Below are 18789 nucleotides of genomic sequence, written 5' to 3'. Positions count from 1 at the left end.
CACAAAATTATAAAGAAGAATCACCTGGAGCTCTACTTAAATATTCAAGTTCCTGAGCTCCACCGCAGACTCCCAAAACTATCTCCAGGGGAAAGGCCTAGGTGATTATTTAAAAGTAGACAATTACTCCAGGTGATTTTTCTGATCACCAAGTTTGGGAAACAGCGAAGGGACCTCTCACTCCAGTCTAATGGTGGCTATTAGAAGCCCTAAACATCGTTTCTATTTATTCATTAGGCCATTGTTTACTAGAAAATTTCGTAAGTCCTTTCTGTCTTACTACTTTTGTTTTTTGAGTTGAATTAAAGTCACCTGGAGAGGCCAGCTGCAAGTGGGTTTTTTTGCTGGTGCTTTGAAAAGCTTCTCAGTGTTTTTAGTTAACTCACCCTTTCAAACTAGTCGGGGCCTGTGCCTCATTTTTGAATTGCCCCCTTTTGAACTTCCTCCTGCAACGTCTCCTTTTTGATCTCTCCCTCGGGTCTAGCTTGTTTGTCCCTTAACTTCATCTTGGGTAGAACATTTGGTGCTTTACCAGTTCACGAGGCTCTGCTGGAAGAGTCGATTTCCAGGGATTTTACAGGCTGGCCACAACAGTTTGTTCAGAACGGTGTCGCCGGGGCCGAAGACTGGCAGCAAGTCGGCGGAGCACTTCCTGACTCTGCACAACCACCCGTGACCTTGCGCGAGCGAGCGGGCGGGCGGGCGAGTGAGCGGGCGAGCGCCGCCCGCCCCGCTCCTTCCCGGGAGCATCAGAGCAATGCTCAGGCTGGACTTTAGAACCGAAGGGGAGTGTGAGGGAACCGGACGGGGGAAACTTCATAAACAGGCGAGAAGACCCAGAAGCTAAACAGCAGTTCATTTTCTCTTCTCGAGCCGAATCCTTCTAACACGTTCTTGTTGGGTGGGGAGTAAGGAGGAAAGGGAAATGTCTGCCAAAGGCTTTAGACAAAGCGTGAGAACTCAGATGGCGAAAAGTCGGCTTGACTGAGAAAATCGGAAGGAGAGAGGCTGAGGGCGGACAATCGGGTTAAAAATAGAAACGCAACCTCCACAGGACTACTTCTTTCCAACTCCACCCTGGGGCCGGCAGCCGAGCCAGCGACTCGGCTCCGCGCAAAGGCAGCGCGCTCAAGCTCGGCCCCGCCTCCCCGGCCGGGTGACTGGAGGCGGAGGCGCGGCGTCGAGCACGTGACGTCAACGCGCTCCCCGCCGCCGCCGTCGGGGTTTTCGCTGACGCACAGATCCCGCCCCCCCCTCCCCTTTCCCTCACTGCCTGAGCGCCGGGTGGAGAGGACGCGTCAGTCGCCTGGAGCGCAGGCCTACGTGCATCTCCGTTTGGGATTCGTCGTTCCCTGGAGCCGCACACTTTCTCCGGCAGTAGCAAAGAGACAGAGAGCGCCATCCGCGGGCCCTTGTGGCGCCCAGGCCTAGCTGCGCGCGCCCCCCTCGCCCTCGGAGTCGGCCAAACCCGCCGCCGGTGGAGGCGTGAGGCGACGACGGGCCGGCGCCGCGAGCAGCGTTAGCCGCCGCGGCCTTCGGCCCTCCCTCCGCCTCCTTCTCCGCCCCCCCTCGCTTCCCTCCTCCCACTTCCCGAGCTCCGGCGTGTCCCGGCCACGCTCGGTGCTGCTGCGGGAACAAAGGAAGACCCCGCGGCGGCGGCGCCACCTCAGCCTGCGGCTCTGACCCGCTCCCGGCCCGCGGCGGCGGCGTCGGCGGCGGAGAATTCAGGGCTTCCGGCTCCCCCCTCCCTGAGGGCTCGGCCCGGTCCCACCGCGCCGGCGTCGCGCGCCAGCCCGGTTCCTGCCGCCGAAGGGTGAGTAGTACGGGGCTTGGGGAGGGCGCCCGGCTGCTCGTGCCCGGCCAGGGGTGGGAGTGAGGGATTCGGGCGCCGCGGGCCTCCGACGAAGGCCGAGCGGCCCGCGTATGGCGGTGTCTGGGGGAGGAGAGCCCGCCCGCCAGCTCAGGAAGCACAAAGACAGAGGCGGCATTCTGCCGTCGAGGCCGGAGGCCTGGTTCCCTGTGCCCCGGGCTCACTCGCACGCTCACGGTCGGGGAAACAATGCCCGGCGTGCGGTCTCCGGGGGTTTGAGCTCTGGGCCTGCCTCGAGTCGGTCGCGGCCGCCTTCCGCGGTGGCGCCCGGCGTGGGCGGCCAAACCCGGAAAGACAAAGAGGCGGTCGCGGCGGCCGCGCCCCCAGCCCCTTGCCCATCGCACTCCCTATCTCCGCCTCTTCGAAGGGGCCGTTCAGGGTCGGGGGTCGGCGCGGGACCGGCAGTGTTAGGGGCCGGCTTGGCCTGCGGAGCTGCTGTTCTGCATGACTCAGTGGTTTTTGGAAAAGGCCTTGCAGTGCTTTCCTGAACGAGGCCTTTGCTTGAAAGGGCATGGCGGTAGGGATGGGGGACCAGTGGGACCCGAACTTGTTTTAAAATCCGCTGGAGTCTGTGGTGAGAGGGGTCTTCTCTGTCGTGTTTTAGTTTTACCGATGTCGCTGCGTTTCTCGCCCGAGATGCCTTTCATGAAGGAAATGGAGCACCTTCCCCTTTGTTTCGTGCATTTAGGCTGAGGAACGTGAAATTCTTTGCTCGCTTTCCACGCACACCGTGGAGCTGTGTTTTGGGAAAAGGTCCGGGTTGTCTTTATTGACTGAATGCCTTCTAATAATCTAGTCTAAGGACACATTAGGGTAAAGTAGTATATAGGTCATAGAGCGACTGTTCTTCAGCTTGGCCATTCAGGTAATTTACAGACTTTTAAAAAAATCTAAATGAATTTTATTTTACTCCTTATTTTTAAAAGTAGGGTTTCAGAACTGAATTGGTGAAAATACTGCAATTTCATTTTTCAAGTTTTTTTTTCTAAAAATGTCCCCCTCAAGAAGATGTTTAATTCTTCCCTATTTTCTATCTCTCAGGCCCGGTATTAAGCCTGAAAAGGAGCCTTTAAAATCACACTAATCTCCATTTAGCGAGAGGGAACTGAGATCTGGAGAGTAAGGGCTTGCCCAAGGTCACTGGCTTAGAGGTAGATTAGAAACTAGAACTCTGGTCTCAACTCCAGGTGGGCAGGCATTCTTAAATGTCTTTTAACATTTTGTGCACCTGAGAGAAGTAAATTCCATAGGCATAAAAGCCTTTTTTATTCGTATTTGAGGCTGGAGAATTTTTCAGTTACATGCTCCTAACTTTTTGGTTTTGGTTTTGATTTTCCTATGAATTATAGGAAGCCACAAACTGTAAAAAATACACATTTCAGCTATAGAAACTATAAAAATAAACATTCTAGCTATATCTGATAGAGCTGACATGATGAATGCTCAAGTTTGTAGCAACTTTAAAGGTAGTAAATAATAATGGTATTGTATTTTTCTAAAATACAACTGGGGAAACACAGTACCTAATGGCACTTATCCCCACACCCACCTCAAAAAAAATTGCCACTAATCATGAGGATTCTTTCTGCCTTGATGCTCTTCGCTGTGCTTGGTTTTTATAAACACCCCTGACCATTTGGCTTCCTGAGTGATTAATGATGCTTGCATTTTCTAGATTTAATGTGAGATCATTCCCTGTGTTAGAAAAAAACTGTAGCAATCTTAATGGCATCTTTTTGTTTTGTTTTCTTGTTATATTAGATATGTGAGCGCTGCATCCTTAATTCTTGGGGTTGTGTAGGAGTTGGCAGGCTCTGAGATAAAAATAGAAGCTGATTTCAGAGGCTTCTGTTGACTAGGCTTTATGTGAGAGCCTCCATCCCGCTCACCCTGTCACATTGCAGCCTTGTGACAGGCTGAAGCGCCCGCCCATGTGATCTAAGCTTCTGAGAAATATTAAGGCAGGCTGTGCTCTTGTGATGGCATTTAAAAGCTGGCTTTCTAGGGGGGAAAAAATCTACAAGATGAGATGCCACGTAGAAGACTGATGTCCCGGTGTCTCTTGTGTTTCACAGTTTGGAGGCTATTTATCGTGACTTGAAGGTAGATGTGTTTTCTGAAGAAAGGTGGAATACTTTGCATGTGAAATCATTGGGTGAAATCCCCACCCCCATTTATATAAACAAAAGATTTTAAGAATCAGATTAATATTAACGTGGGTTGACTTTTAGGCCAATTTACTTTTAAAGCCACTGTCAGATGACACTAGAAGTTAGTATAGCAAGTGAGCTAGTGTAATTCTTAAGCTGGCTTCAAGGAATGACCCTGCTTTTTGCATAGGGCAAAGATTCACATACTTTGCATGGTAGGCATGCAAATAAATGCACTGTTATTTGAAGCATTTTTTGCACATGTTATACTCAAAATTTTAAAAACCCAGCTGAAAGTGTTTATTAATAAACTTCCTAAGTGATGTTGAAATGTTTACACTACCCTGATCCAAAATGAGTCAGCTAAATTCCACTTACTATTTAAAGAGATAGTGTCAACTAAATTAGTACTATTATCTGAAGTAAGTTGCAAGTATTGGTCACTTTCCATACAAGTTTGATTGGCTTGAGGTATTTTCAAGCTTGAAATATGATGGTTTCTTGCTAACAAAAGGAAAGATTACTGTCATTTAAATTGTTGGAATAATTGTCAGGATTTGGGCCAGGTCAAGTTTGGTTAGTCCTCTTCCCCCCTTTTTATAATTTTGGTAAAAAGTGTTAATACTTGCTAAAACATTGTTTTTAATAACTCACTAAAGAGTGTATCCTAGTATGTGGTGGTTGGAAAAAGCAGTATGAAATTGAAGGAAGTAACAAGCTCTAGCTGAAAGTACTTTCCTGCACTTACTTGAAAAGTTCATAACTTATAAGTCACCTTCATAGTCAACATTAAGGTACAGTTAAAGGACAATGACCAGAATTATTGCACATAATCTCCCCTTGATAAAATGCTCTGAAATATGCTTTTGGTACATTCATACATACTTTAAGGTGACATGGAAACCTTCCAGGTTTTTAAAAAATTTTTCTTAAATATTTATATTCTGTTAACTCAGGAAATTTTACTAAATTTAGCAAAACATTACTGTGTTTGTGCTAATTTTAAGAAGGCTTCTGGAAAAGCAAGGGTATGCTTGCTATATAAAGCTCTTTCTGGTAACCTAGCATTAAATATTAACCATTACTAAAGGTTGTGTATATTGCTTTATTTTGCCATATTGAAATTGAGCTTGGAAAGGTTTCATTATTTTCTGTCATGAGGCAGACAAGCGCTTGTTAAAAGTTTTAATAGAGCCGTTGGCTGAGAAATCTGTGGCTGATAATTTGTACATTATAGGTTTCTAGGCATTGACTTGAAAGTATACTCAGACCCAGATTTCTCATGTCAAATGTAGAACAAAAGGAATTTCCTAAGCAGCTTTTCCATAAATTCTTAAAGAACTTCACTTTTTGGTGCCAAGGTAACAGGAAAAGCTAGATGATCTACCAGCTCTCTTTTCAGTCTTCTGTAAAGGTGTTGCAGCATTTAAAAAGTACAGATGCTCTGCCCCATAGCAGAACTGAATTACTACAGGGCCCACGTATGTTCAGATGTTAGTTTTAAGAAAACTCTAGAGCTACATCCAATATACAGGTAGTTTAAAGAACCACTAGTAGATATGAAGAGTCAGTAGTTAATTGTGATTATTTGAAATGATCTGCCTGTAGTGTAGGAGAGCAGAAAGTGATTTAAAGATACCAATTGCCAAAATTGATTTAAACATAATTCTGGTATTGGGAAGGGTGACCTTTTCACGAATTACAGAAACAGTGACAGGTAAAATAATACATTTTAATGTTTAATGATAGAATTTTTTTGTCCTAAAATGTGAAGTCATAATAGTTCATTGTTTATCAAGCTAAAACAGTTCCATTCATGTCCCTTGTTTTATAAAGGCAACAAAATATTCATAATTTAGCCTACTCTATTTTAAAGATTAACACAATTTGGGGCTTTGTTAGAAACAGACTCAGTGTTTAGAAATGACAAAGGTACAATGATGACTATCATACTAATTTAGTGATTTTTTTTTTTTTGACTACATGTTATTATCTAAAATTTTGGTTTTGTTTTGTTTACAGCAGAAAAATGGCTCAGGAGACTAACCAGACCCCAGGGCCCATGCTGTGTAGTACAGGATGTGGCTTTTATGGGAATCCTAGGACAAATGGAATGTGTTCTGTTTGCTACAAAGAACATCTTCAGAGGCAGCAGAATAGTGGCAGAATGAGCCCAATGGGTAAGTTGGTTCCAAGAAATAACCCATTTGAAGACCTGGTGGACAGAAAATATAGAACCAAGAGTTGGGGCCTAAGACTGAGAATCAATCCTGAAAGTCCAAGGAGAGAAGACTCGAGAAAAGCTTGAAATTTAAAGCAATAATAGCGCAAGTACTTGGAATGACTACATGAGGAATGAGTGACTGTCTACAAGCATCTTCTAGCTTTTTCATTTTCGTTTTTGAGTACATGTACTCACTGGATATGACTTTTTAATATATTTTTTTTGTTGTTTGGATATCACTTAAGTGTAAGATTCTGCAGCACAGTGAAAGTACTTAAGTCACTAACCTAATTAAATGCAAGTATTTGTTACTTATTAATAGTTTTGGTAATGAGTGTTTGTAGTGTTGCTTTGTTTCTTACCAATCCTTTTTTCTAAATAGGGACAGCTAGTGGTTCCAACAGTCCTACCTCAGATTCTGCATCTGTACAAAGAACAGACGCTAGTTTAAACAACTGTGAAGGTGCTGCTGGCAGCACATCTGAAAAATCAAGGTAAGATTAAACATTTCTGGGTTTTTATAATAATACAGGGAGGAAATAAAGATAAATGATTATGAATGTTAATAAATAATGATGTATTACATTATAATAAGGATGTTAATACATTAGATGCCCTTGGCTTTACATGTGTTGCACAATTGGTGATTATTCCAGTGTCTTTTAATATACGATCTTGTAGGTCATTGAGTAAAGATGTGTATTAACAACGCACTCCTGAACAACCTCAAGGATACTGTGTTGAGAATGCTGTGCTTTTATTTCCTTGTAATTGAGGTGTAAGAATTGTAGAGAATGAGGCTCTGCAGACTATATTGTAATGCCACATAAGGCATTTTGGCAAAGCTACCCCTTTTGCCCTTAAACAAATTACAGGCACAGCTAAGTATTTCTATTTGGCTATAATAGAACATCATAACCTATATAAATATGCAGACTTGAATTGATGAGCCATTCATCAAATTGCTTTCCTTATTCTCAACCATTTGTGCTGGGCATCTTGTTTAGATTATTTAGCTCCATTTGATCACATTGGAAATAATATATGTTGAACTGACAACTTAGTATCTTTCCAAGAAGTACCCTTAACATCTTTAAAAATGTTTGCTTGAACTCAAATAGAAATGTGCCTGTGGCTGCCTTGCCTGTAACTCAGCAAATGACAGAAATGAGCATTTCAAGAGAGGACAAAATAACTACCCCGAAAACAGAGGTGTCAGAGCCAGGTATGCTTTTTGTTTAATACTAGTTCAGTTCTGGATTTGGTAGTACAAGAAAGGGTTGGTGGAGGGATTCTTTCCTTCCCATTGAAGGACCAAAGAGGAGAGAGAACTATAAAATATAGGCCAAGCAAACCACTATCTTTAAAGTACCTTGAAGTGTTAAAATAGTCACTCTTTACTCTCTTCTTCTCTGCCCATCCCCCCTTGCCCCTGCACCCACAAATCAGCAAAGTTTATAATATGAAGACTGAAAATGTCAGAATTTAATGAACTTAAAAGGTAGTTTACCAATATATTTTAAAAGTATCTAAATCATTAAAGAAGGTATTGTTCACAAATGGAAGAAATTATATGGACTAAATTCCAAAGCTGTGGAGAAAAATTTAATAATCAAAAGCATTAACTATTCAGTCTTGATATTGTCAATACTGTAGAAAATACTCAAGCAAAAGAACATATACACTAAAAGAAGCTTGAAGAAGTGTGGGATCCTTATGGGAGTTTAAAAATTCAGTGTGGAAAGGCATTTTGGTTTTCATTAGATAGTGACTGAGTCTATGCTGAACTTACATAGCACAACCAGAAGTGCTTTAATGTTGCCAGAAGATTGACTTGTTTGATTTACCTGTGCTAGACCCTGGAACAATGATCTGTATATACTCTATGGTGCACATAGTTCGTTTGATCAATTCATGATTTCCTGGTATAGTGTTGACGACACAATATAAAACTTTATTGTGAGAAAATAGTGTCAGTGGACATGTAATCTGCTTTGGAGGCTTGCTTTTTTTGTACATAGCCGAGCTTATGTGAACCATATCACTCTTAATTGATACAGTTAAGATGAAAATTCTTAAGTTGGGCAGGTGAATCCATATTTGGTTATTTTTAAGTAAGTTCCATCCTTATGAAAAACTGACCAAATTAGTATTTGTGAGGCTTTTGTTCTGTTTCGTTTGTTATTGTTTTTTTAAAACACAAAATGACACTGACCTTGGAACAGTACTCTTTTGGATTAGTTCTGTAGCTATTCTGTGCATTTATTATTTCTTAGTAGCCTTTCTGTAGTTCGCTGCTCTGCCTTTTCTGTATCATTTTTCTCTTCTTGACTGACCCCCGCCCCTCTTCCCTGTATGTTTTAGGAACCACCGTCCAATTTTCAGGTGTGGCCAAGGAAATATGGCAGTCACCTCCCCAGAACTATTCCACAGATTGTTCTTTACTGTTACACCATCAGGAAAAATTACATTAACGTTGCCATAGTAGATTATTAGGAATAAGTAGTAGCTAGAATATTACTGTTGGTCTAATATTAGACTGTTAATCTCACTGGATATATTACTAATGCAAATGAGTTATAAATTTGGAGGTAATTTTACAGTACTTATTAAACCAATTGGTTTGGATTTATGCTGATAGCATTAGTGTTGGCCTATTGTTAGGCAATAATTTTAGTATTGTATACATTAATGTGCTATTGGGGTTTGGATTAATATTAAAACTCAGCTTACAGTGCTTCTGGTGTCGCTGAGTTTTATAAAAGTAGAACTAAATTTTGCTATTTTGTTTTCAATAACCTGGTGGTAATGTGAACTTTAAAACAGTAATCTGCAATTTTATCTTTATATTGACAAATTCCATTGATGTCATGAGTGAACTTAAAACTTAGATCTTTTAGGTGGAGAAACATGGACTTTTAAAAGTAGGTTATATCTCTTACTGTCCAAATTTCATACCCATTTTAGATAAGTATCACAAAGTAAATTAAAGATGTGCTCTAAAAATTCTTGTTTTGCCTCTGGAATCCTTAATAGTCTAAAATCAAAGCTTCACAAGTACTTACGCTGTCCTAAAGACAACGTTGCTGATCTTAGAAGTTTGTTTTTTTTTTTTTAATCCTGCAGGTTTTCTATATAAGACAATATAAAGCACTTATTAAAATGGCACAATAATTATTGTGAAATTTTGGAATCTAAAGTTAATTAGGGGATTAATGACTTGGGTTTTACTTGTCAAAATTTACTGGGTTTATTTACACAATTTTTCTTTTTTCTATCAGTATAAAAGCAGAATGACTTTATAGCTAATTACCTCAGAAGTTGGCAACCTTATTTCCTGAGTAGTAATGAATTTGAACTGCCCTAATTTAGAAGTTTGCATTTAGGCAATTGGAATATGGAAAAACTGAGCAGACCACATCTCTCAGGTTTTTAAAATTTAGAATTAGGATTTTGTTTCCCAGGACTAGAGTGAGTTTAAAGGAATTTGAGTGGAGTGATAATTTAATAAAGTTTACAGGAGCAAGTGGTATTATGTTAACTGGCAAGACGTTCTCAGATTTGAAAGAAGTTCTGATATTAAAGTAGAAGATTGTATTTAAAGTACATGTTTTCAAGAAAGCCTTCTTAGACATTTTCAGGAAGAATCTTACTGTTTCTCTTGTTTTGTTTTGGTCTGGTCTTAGATAATTATCAGCCAAACAATTGACAGACTTCTAATTTTTACCCTTGTTTTTCAGTTGTCACTCAGCCCAGTCCATCAGTTTCTCAGCCCAGTACTTCTCAAAGTGAAGAAAAAGCCCCTGAGTTGCCCAAACCAAAGAAGAACAGATGTTTCATGTGCAGAAAGAAAGTTGGCCTTACAGGTATTCAGGGAGCTCCTAGTTACTCCCTAAGGGACTGGTCAGTCTTACACATAAAACAAAATGCCCGACTTTCAAGAATAGAAAGTTTCCAGAGTATACTGGAAAGAGGACAGTGAAGAGAAGCTGAGTTTGATTTCCATTGGTTTGTCTAATCATATGAAACCCTTTCCTAACTTCAGGCCTTCTGAATTACTTTCCTTTATCGGATTGATAAAAATTAATCCCTTTTGATTCTTTCCTTTGTTCTCCTGGGGAAAAGATAGCTGAATTAAACAGTAAGCACCTACTTTGAACCAGGCACAAAATGTTCTAGATACTTTTTAATTGTTTCCTTTAAATCTCAGAACTGTATGTGGTTGTCTTTTCCTAGCGTTCACTTGAGGAAACATTACCCAGTTAACATACGGTAGGACTAGAATTTAAATTCAAATCAGCCTGACTCCAGAGCCTGTGTAATTTCTACCCTGTTTGGTACCTACAGGAGTTTATGGAAGAATAGTTACTTGAATTTCTCACCATGTCAGCGGAGGTTAAGAGCACTTTCACAGTTTAAAGTGACAGACTCTTTAATGTTGCAAAGAGTCATGAAAATCTGCTTCCTTTTCTATATTGACTAATGCTTTTGTTTCTTTTAATTGCTACAATTTCCCAAGTGACTCTGCTTCCTCTTGTATGTACAGGGTTTGACTGCCGGTGTGGAAATTTGTTTTGTGGACTTCACCGTTACTCTGACAAGCACAACTGTCCATATGATTACAAAGCAGAAGCTGCAGCAAAAATCAGAAAAGAGAATCCAGTTGTTGTGGCTGAAAAAATCCAGAGAATATAAATTACTACTTGTGAAGAGACTGATAACTTTGTTCTTATTTTAATATATCGTAGGAAAACATTAAAGAGCAGATGCATGGCCATTTTCCTTTGATGTTCTCCAGAGTTTTACTTTACACTTGTCTGTCTTATAATTGATATTTTAGGATGTGTGGGTGTTTGTTACAGGCAGAATTGGATAGATACAGCCCTACAAAATGTATATGCCCTCCCCTGAATAAAATTGGATGAAAATCTGCACAGCAAGTTGAAAACACAGATAATAGGGACAAAATTTAGTTCCCTTGTGCCAAACAAAGTACGTGAAATATCTGCATGTTTGCAGCATATCTGCCTTTGAGAATGTAATCAAGGTATAATCTCTGGCTAGTGTTATGTGCCTGTATTTTTTTTTTTTTTTAAATGGTACACCAGAAAAGGACTGGCAGTCTACTTCTACCATAAACTTCACCCTGTTAATTTCCACATTTTCCTTGGAAGCGGGAAGAAAGCTATAAAGAAAGCTATCAGACCTTTCCGTGAAACCAGTGTTTTGGTGCCATATGTAAGCCTGGCTAATTGGTCTTCTAAAAGCTGTCAAATAAGACATTCTTTGGAAGGTACACATCGTAACTGGTTATAAAGAGTAAAACAGATCAGCCAGCAGGGTCTTGAGCTATCTTTGAAGCTTATCATGCTGGCCTGCACCAGAAGATGTCTGCATTACTCTCATTGCTAACAATATTGTGTAGCACAGAACTGCACTAAGATTAATTTGTCTACAAGAAGAAATTAAAACTCTACGTTTGGTTTTCACATACAACAGCTCTATTGAGTAACATGCATCTGAATTTTAATTTGCAAGGGTATCTGAATAATTTTTCATGTGCATATTTTGTTGAATTGTTTTGGTTCAAGAAAGAATGTTTAAAGCTCTTTTAAAGACTTCAGTTCTTAATGTAACTACCCTTCTGCATGGAAAATCATAACCAACATGGCTGCGGTAGACTTCTTAGTGGTATCCAGCACCACTTGCAGAGGGCTGCTTTATCATATTAATTGTACTTGGGTGTAGGACTCTAGTGTTCTTGGGTGTATTGCATGGGCTGCATTATCTACAGCATTGTACAATAACAACTAGAAGAGGCAGTATACTTCACTGATGCTTGTCTGGTAATATCACTTCTGTGTTATAATGGAAGGTTTTTTGTGATGTATGAAACTTGTGTTTTTTATATATAAATGAGTATAGTTAGGTTAGTGTCGTGGTAATGCCTGTTTTCATCTGTAAATAGTTAAGTATGTACACGAGGCACTACTTCTGATTTATTGCAGTGTTCAGTCTTAGTTTTTACTTTTAAAGCATTCAGTTTTGCTTTCAATTTTATGTACCTTAGTTCTGAGTTAGATCTGCAGATGTGTACAGATAGTTCATATTTATGTATTGCACATAATCATGCTATTCAGCATTGATGCTGTATTGTATTATGTAAATAATAAAAGCCATGTACAGAGGGAAACTTCCACTTGTTCATTGGGTTTCTAAGCCATAGTTAGAAATTCTAAAGGGGGATAATTAGAAAATGTTTCATATTGAACTTTTTAGTTGCATTTGTAGACTTCGCATGGCTATATTGTAAATTTTTTTCCATTGGCATCCCTGAACATGATATATTCAAGTGAGAACCATGAGATGAGTGTTGTAAAACATCTTAAGTGTGGTACATAATAGGCAATTTAATTTTGAAGAAATGAATAGGCACTTTTAGGGTTAAAACAGTCTTAGAACTTATGTCATTATTTTTCAATCCTATCTCTTCCATTTTTTTTGCTTTATAAATGACACTTTAGGCATGACAGTGTGTTTACAACAACAGGCATAGTCTTGTTTGAAGTTTGGTTCTAATGTTGAGATGGACCCGTGGGCTTGGTCTTTGCAGGTGTCATGTGAGATAATAAAGAACAAGGGATAACAATGACATGCTGACTTCCAAAAAGCAGAACCATGACTTCTCAATGATAGGAGTTTGAAATGGAAATACCCAGATGATTCACTACCACCTGTCACAGTTTTTTGAGTGCTGCTACTTTTGCTTCAGGTGAGGGGAAATGTATACTATATGAAATATGATGAGGGAATAGTGTCTCCTGAAATATGAAGGATATTGAAGAATCAAAATCGAGTTGAAAATTATGGTATTTAGAAGGCAAACTTAATTTTTATTCAAAGTTTAAGACTTATTTTCCCTCAATGCTACCTCTGTCAGACATTTGCTTGATAAATTTTTAAATCTTAAGGTTTTGAAATCCAAGAGGTACGTTGGGGATAAAGAAGACTTACACGGTAAGATGATGGACCTTTCAACTTCATTCTGTAATGGTCTTTGAAATAAGTAGCATGAGATTGTGGTAATAAATGTTTCCATAATCGTTTCTTATGAGGAACACTAATTTAGAACATATTTGGAGTTAAGGATTGGATTTGTCTGGAACATTGGGGAGAAGAGATCAAAGTGTGTAAGGCAGCTAGGAAGATTCAGTTCTACCTAGACACCTGTATTCAAACCTGAATGTTTCTCAGGCAAGACTATAAGTGGGTTTTATCTTTGGAATGTACACTGAGATATAAAGCATATCAAGAATGTATAACGTTTCACTTTGCACATGCCTACTCCAGAAATGCTTTGAGAGGACAGACGCTGATGACGTGAATCAGCTACATGGCCTAGGACTAGTCTTTTTATTAAATCTGTTCTTCAGTGGGCTTTCTCTGCAAAACTAGGGCCTCTGGTTTGAGGGGAAGTGTTTCCCACAGCACGAATTTGCAAAGGAAAAAACTTGAGTGGAATGGCATATTGGTTAAGAAGATAGTGGACCCTAGGACCAAGCTTCATCTGTAAATAAGGATGGTAAAAATGCATGGCACATAGTGTTCGCTATTAAATTTTTTAAGGACTTAATTTTAGGTTCACAGCAAAACAGGTAAATACAGAGATTTCCCATGCACTCTCTTCCGCTACACATACATAGCTCCTCTATTACCAACATTTACCACTAGAATGGTACATATGTTAAAATTGATGAACCTTTTGATTGACACCATAATCACCCAAAGTCCATAGTTTATAGTTCACCGTTGGTGTTTTCTATGGGTTTGGACAAATCTATAGTGACAAATCAATCCATCATAGTATCATACAGAATGTTTTCACTGCCCTAAAAATCTGCTCTGCCTATTCCAACACCCCAATCCCTGACAACTACTGATCTTTTTACTGCCTCCACAATTTTGCCTTTTCCAAAATGTCATACAGTATGTATGTAATCTTTTCAGAGTGGCTTCTTAAACTTAATATTCACTTAAGTTTTCTCCATGCATTTTCATGGCTTGACACCTCATTTCTTTTTAGTGTTGAATAATCCCATTTTCTGGATGTGTCACAGTTCATATCCATATACGTACTGAGGGATATCTTGGTTGCTTCCAAGTTAGGGCAATTATGAATAAAGTTGTTAAGAACATTGGTGAGCAGGATTTGTGTAGAATAAAGTGTTCAACTCCTTTGGGTAGATAGTATGGTAAGAATATATTTGGTTTTGTAGGAAACCACCAAACTGCCTTCCAAAATGGCTGTACCATTTTGCACTCCCACCAGCAACGAATGAGTTTCTGTTGCTCCACATCTTCACCAGCATTTGGTGTTGTCAGTGTTCTGGATTTTGTCTATTCTAATAGGTGTGCAGTTAAATCTCATCACAGTAACATGATGTGGAGCATCTTTAGTATTCTTAATTTGCCATCTATCTGTATATCTTCTTTGGTGAGGTGTCTGGTAAGGTCTTTGGCCTATTTTTAATCAGGTTTGTTTTCTTACTGAGCTTTAAGAGTTCTTTCTGTATTTTGGATAACAGTTATTTATCAGATGTGTCTTTTGCAAATATTTTCTTGCAGTCTAATCTGTTCTCTTGGGCTATTATTAATTTTAATGTCCTAGAGTAATGATTTCTAGAACTTGAAAGAGAATTGTTTGATAACAGGATTGGTTACATTAAGTTGTATAATGAAAAGGTAAAGATCTGTAACTTAAAAACTTTCAGTTTAAAGTGATTAGAATCATTCTTTTCAGTTGCATTAAATGAAGTTCTTTGCCAGTAACAAAATGGGCAAACATCTACTAAGTAATATAATAGCAGCATATTAAGCATACTACTGTTATGATTGTATTTTTGAATTGGTAATACATTCACAGGGTTCAAAAGTGAATTTATTGATATACATTGAGAAACAAAGCCTTTCTCATCCTGTTGCATATGCCCCATTCCAAAGATACATTTTAGGTAACTGTCATAACTTGGAAAGTTTATCTCCTCCACATCATGTAAACATTTGTGTACAGAGACTTAATTTGACTCTCATTTGCTTAATTATTTGAATGCAAAGTTCTTATAGTGATATATGTTCATAAATTTAGCTTATAATTTTGGAGAGAATGATGGGTGTGGTTTCTGATTGATTAGCAGTAAGATGATATAGCCTTAAACTACATAGATGGGTTTCCATGGGTGAAATAGCATGTTAATGAAAAGTAATCTGAAATTTGATAGTTTCTTATGTTTGTACAGTCTGCTTTAAAGCAAATGTACGACAATACAAAAGTGTCATTTAATGCTTATTACTATTTTCACATGCAAGCTCTGGTTTTTAATTCATATAAAAGCAAAGAGCATTGTTTTGTGTTTTCCCCTAGAGTGCATTTCTGTTCTAGTCCTAGAAGTAAAAGTTAAACCATTTTGTGGCATAAATGTAAGACTCCATTTTGTCTACAACTAAGTGCTACTTTCCTTTTTAGTATACGTACTGACCTGCTATTGTACTTCACATGTGATGCTTAAGTGAACAGCAAGATGACAGAAGTTACATGTTATTTTCTAGTTGGTTAACAATCTGTTTTGAATATATTCTTTCCTGATGGTTTTGACTGAAATGATCACCACAGAACCTCAGATTGTATATATGTGAAATCATCGATAACACGAAGGCTATTCAGGAATTAGGGTAATCTATTAGTCTACTCAAAAATTAATAAATCTTTCTAACACATTTCTTAAATTTTAGTTGAATGCAAGAACTGTTCACAAAACAGCAGTTACTTAAGCCCTTATTCTTTTAGAGCTTACAAATCAGCCAGAAAAAAATATAACCAAACTAGCCTAGATGAGCTCAAACACTAGTGTCTGAGTAATTTCTCAGATTGATTTTGTGTGTATAATCCATGGCAAATTAAAAAATGGTAGCAAATTCTTCCTATGTTATATGTTTCTGTTCTCTCTTGCCTCCCCATTACTAAAAATGCATTCAAACATGAAAATTAGAATACCATGCAAATAAATATGGTTTAGAATTTTTTAAAGCATTTCTTTTAAAACTTATGCACCCTGGTGTTCCCATTCCATGTCCACCCCTATGAGAAAAGTACTTCCTTACTAGGGTGATGTTTGTTAAGGAACCCCTCCCCTAGACATAACCCCATGTACTTAGAAATATCACCCACATACTAAAAATATTTGGCTTCTAATGTTGTCTTGCACTAATTACTACTGTAAAAGTAATTCTGTAAAAATTATACTACTTAAATATGAATAGTTAATATGCCACCCCACCCATTACCCTTTAGCATCTGTGTTATATTTAAATGCCTGCTAAAATTATCCATGTTTGCACATTTTTCATTTTTAGCTATTCTGTGGCTTATTGGGTTGGAATGAAAATTAGATTGAATATCTAGGACAGCATAACCAGTTTTTTCAGTGGCAAGGTTGTATATCAGGTGACAAAAACATGAGACTTCAGAGATTTAACAAAGTAATAATACCTGTTAGAAAAAAAGTGCAGCCTACAGGCATCAAAATATCATGCATTCATATCCAGACATGGCCCTTTAGCATTCAAGTGTTAGGTATGTTAATTTGGGTCTTTGATTAAAAGAAAGTGAGGCTTTTAAAGTAGATTAAGGGCAGCACTTTTTACTTGGTTAATGGGGGACCAAGAATTCTCTAGACTCTTAAGAAAGGTGTCTTTAAGGACCCAAGACAAATTGTCACAGCTAACCAATGATCAAATCTGCCCAGTGATGTATGGCCCTTACACAGAAGGCCCCAGATTGTATTGAACATAATACTTAGTACTGAATCACAGCATTTCAAACTTTGTAGTAAAGTTAATTGTTCAGTGTCATGTATTTGTAAGGCTTAAGGACCAATGGCTGCTTTTTACAATGGGCTGGATGTATGACATGTAGTAGAAACCAAATGAAACAGGTCCATTAAAGTTATTGCAAGAGGGTTGCACGGAAGACTATGTCATCCTCTACTGAGAACTGAGAGGAGCCCACAGCTTATATTTGACACTGAACTTCTGCCTATGGCTGAGGCATGCTGTGTGAACAGGAAAAGTGAGGCATACATGGTCTCAGTTTTCAAGGAGCTTATGATCTAGTACAATAGATGATGATCTGAATTACTGTATTGGCCATGTTGATTCTAGAGCTGAGAAAGTAAGTTTGAGTTTTAGGAGGATGGGTGATCAGAATTAATGTTGGATATCATCAGGTATACATCATGACTCAAAGCCTCTTCTCCCAGAAACAATACCCCTTTCAAAATTTGTCACTGTTGGAAGTGGAGAGTAAATTTTTCATTCCAAGGTGGGAAAACAGTTGAGTAGATGGTGGTTAGAAAATAGCTTTAAAGTCAGTTCAGGTTTGTGACTCAAAAACTGTGACTCTGGAAAAGTTACTTAATCTTGAGTAACTGATGAGTGTCTTCTGCTGTGCAAACTTTAAAGATTAAAATGATGTTGACTGTAACACACTTAGTAATGTCAAGCACATTGTAAGCGCTTGATACAGACTCGGTGTTTCAACATTACTTACACAGCTAATAACCCCTGAAGAAGTCTGTATTCACAGATGTTTAAGAGGCCAGATCCTCTGCAGTGTAACAGTCATTTTGCAATCAACTAAAATACATTTGGTGGAATGGAAACAAAATCAAACTGCTAGTTTTCTCTCTGCAAGTCTGACAGTTCTTAAGTTGTGATATACGTGTCCCTGAAATTGCATGCAAAGTCTGTTGTCTGTGTTTCTTGGTAGGATTTTCAAATTGATCCATGACTCAAAGACAACTCAGGATCTAAATGGCCTTCCTGGGAAGATCCTTGAGTATTTTAAGAGGGAGCTAGCTATTATACAAGCCAGAAATACCAAATCTACCTTGTTCTGCCTCTCAGACAATATTAAAAAAAAACAGTACCTTTTCTCTTGTTAGAAGCAGTAGCAAAGGCTCCATGGGCTGAAGGAGGAAATGAATTTGTGGGTTACAACCATAGTCCTCCAGTCTTTTAAAAAGTAATCTTGCCTTGCCATTTTAGTTTGATTTTCCTGATACCCCTCTCCTACTCTTCTCAAAACCAGACCAGGGTCTATGATATCATGCTTTGCATGATACACACTCTTGCAAGCCAAGAAATGTGAGTTTCAAACATGTTATCTTACACAGTGATTGTCTTAACCTTGTAAGTCCAAATGTCCTCTCACAGCATTGGCTGAATTGTCAGGGTATTGTTATGTGTGTTGGAGAGAAACTAAAGCATCTCTATACTATTATTTTCCAGGCTAAAATAGTAGAGAAGTTGAAAGTAACTCTGAGTTCAGGACAACAGCACTTTATTACTGAGTGATCCCTCTTCTGGTGCATATTATCTCCCTGAACCCATATCCCAGCCTGTTATTGCTAGAAGAAGTATCTTAGAATCAATCTTTGAAACTCTTCCAATGCATATTTCCCAATCCATTGATCCAGACACAGAAAATG

At 38.9% G+C, this 18789-nt stretch overlaps 2 protein-coding genes across 11 annotated transcripts in view; one reads left to right on the top strand and one right to left on the bottom strand.

Moving 5' to 3' along the window:
• Positions 1 to 631, bottom strand: part of TMC1 (transmembrane channel like 1) — a 379606-nt gene extending 378975 nt beyond the window's left edge. For 8 of the 9 annotated variants that reach the window (XR_009008543.1, XM_057547721.1, XM_057547723.1 and 5 more), the window contains exon 1: positions 387 to 593. The gene's annotated coding sequence lies outside the window, so the exon portion shown is untranslated. Of the gene's footprint in view, positions 1 to 386 lie in introns of all 9 variants that reach the window. The other variant, XM_057547720.1, reaches the window with a different exon arrangement.
• A 662-nt stretch (positions 632 to 1293) lies between these two features.
• Positions 1294 to 11026, top strand: ZFAND5 (zinc finger AN1-type containing 5). 2 transcript variants are annotated; one of them, XM_007182266.2, is made up of 6 exons: positions 1294 to 1813; positions 6043 to 6200; positions 6627 to 6738; positions 7366 to 7469; positions 9985 to 10110; positions 10791 to 11026. In XM_007182266.2, the coding sequence occupies exons 2-6, from the start codon at positions 6050 to 6052 to the stop codon at positions 10937 to 10939; spliced, it is 642 nt and encodes a 213-aa protein (XP_007182328.1). In that variant the 5' UTR covers positions 1294 to 1813; positions 6043 to 6049; the 3' UTR covers positions 10940 to 11026. The 2 variants fall into 2 exon arrangements, with proteins under 2 accessions (XP_007182328.1, XP_007182329.1); XM_007182267.3 differs by lacking the exon at positions 1294 to 1813 and adding an exon at positions 3888 to 3973.
• Positions 11027 to 18789: the final 7763 nt, after the last annotated feature.

Source organism: Balaenoptera acutorostrata, chromosome 6 (genome assembly GCF_949987535.1).
Source record: "Balaenoptera acutorostrata chromosome 6, mBalAcu1.1, whole genome shotgun sequence".
Taxonomy (NCBI): domain Eukaryota; kingdom Metazoa; phylum Chordata; class Mammalia; order Artiodactyla; family Balaenopteridae; genus Balaenoptera; species Balaenoptera acutorostrata.
The sequence above is the reverse complement of the archived record's forward strand: the minus strand, read 5'-3'. Positions and strand labels throughout refer to the sequence as shown.

Excerpts from the sequence above, each read along its gene's own strand:
- ZFAND5 (XM_007182266.2), top strand. The coding sequence starts at position 6,050 with ATGGCTCAGGAGACTAACCAGACCCCAGGGCCCATGCTGTGTAGTACA. Across the intron at positions 6,739-7,365 it reads AGCACATCTGAAAAATCAAG|AAATGTGCCTGTGGCTGCCT; the intron begins GTAAGATTAAAC and ends GAACTCAAATAG. Across the intron at positions 10,111-10,790 it reads AAAGAAAGTTGGCCTTACAG|GGTTTGACTGCCGGTGTGGA; the intron begins GTATTCAGGGAG and ends TTGTATGTACAG.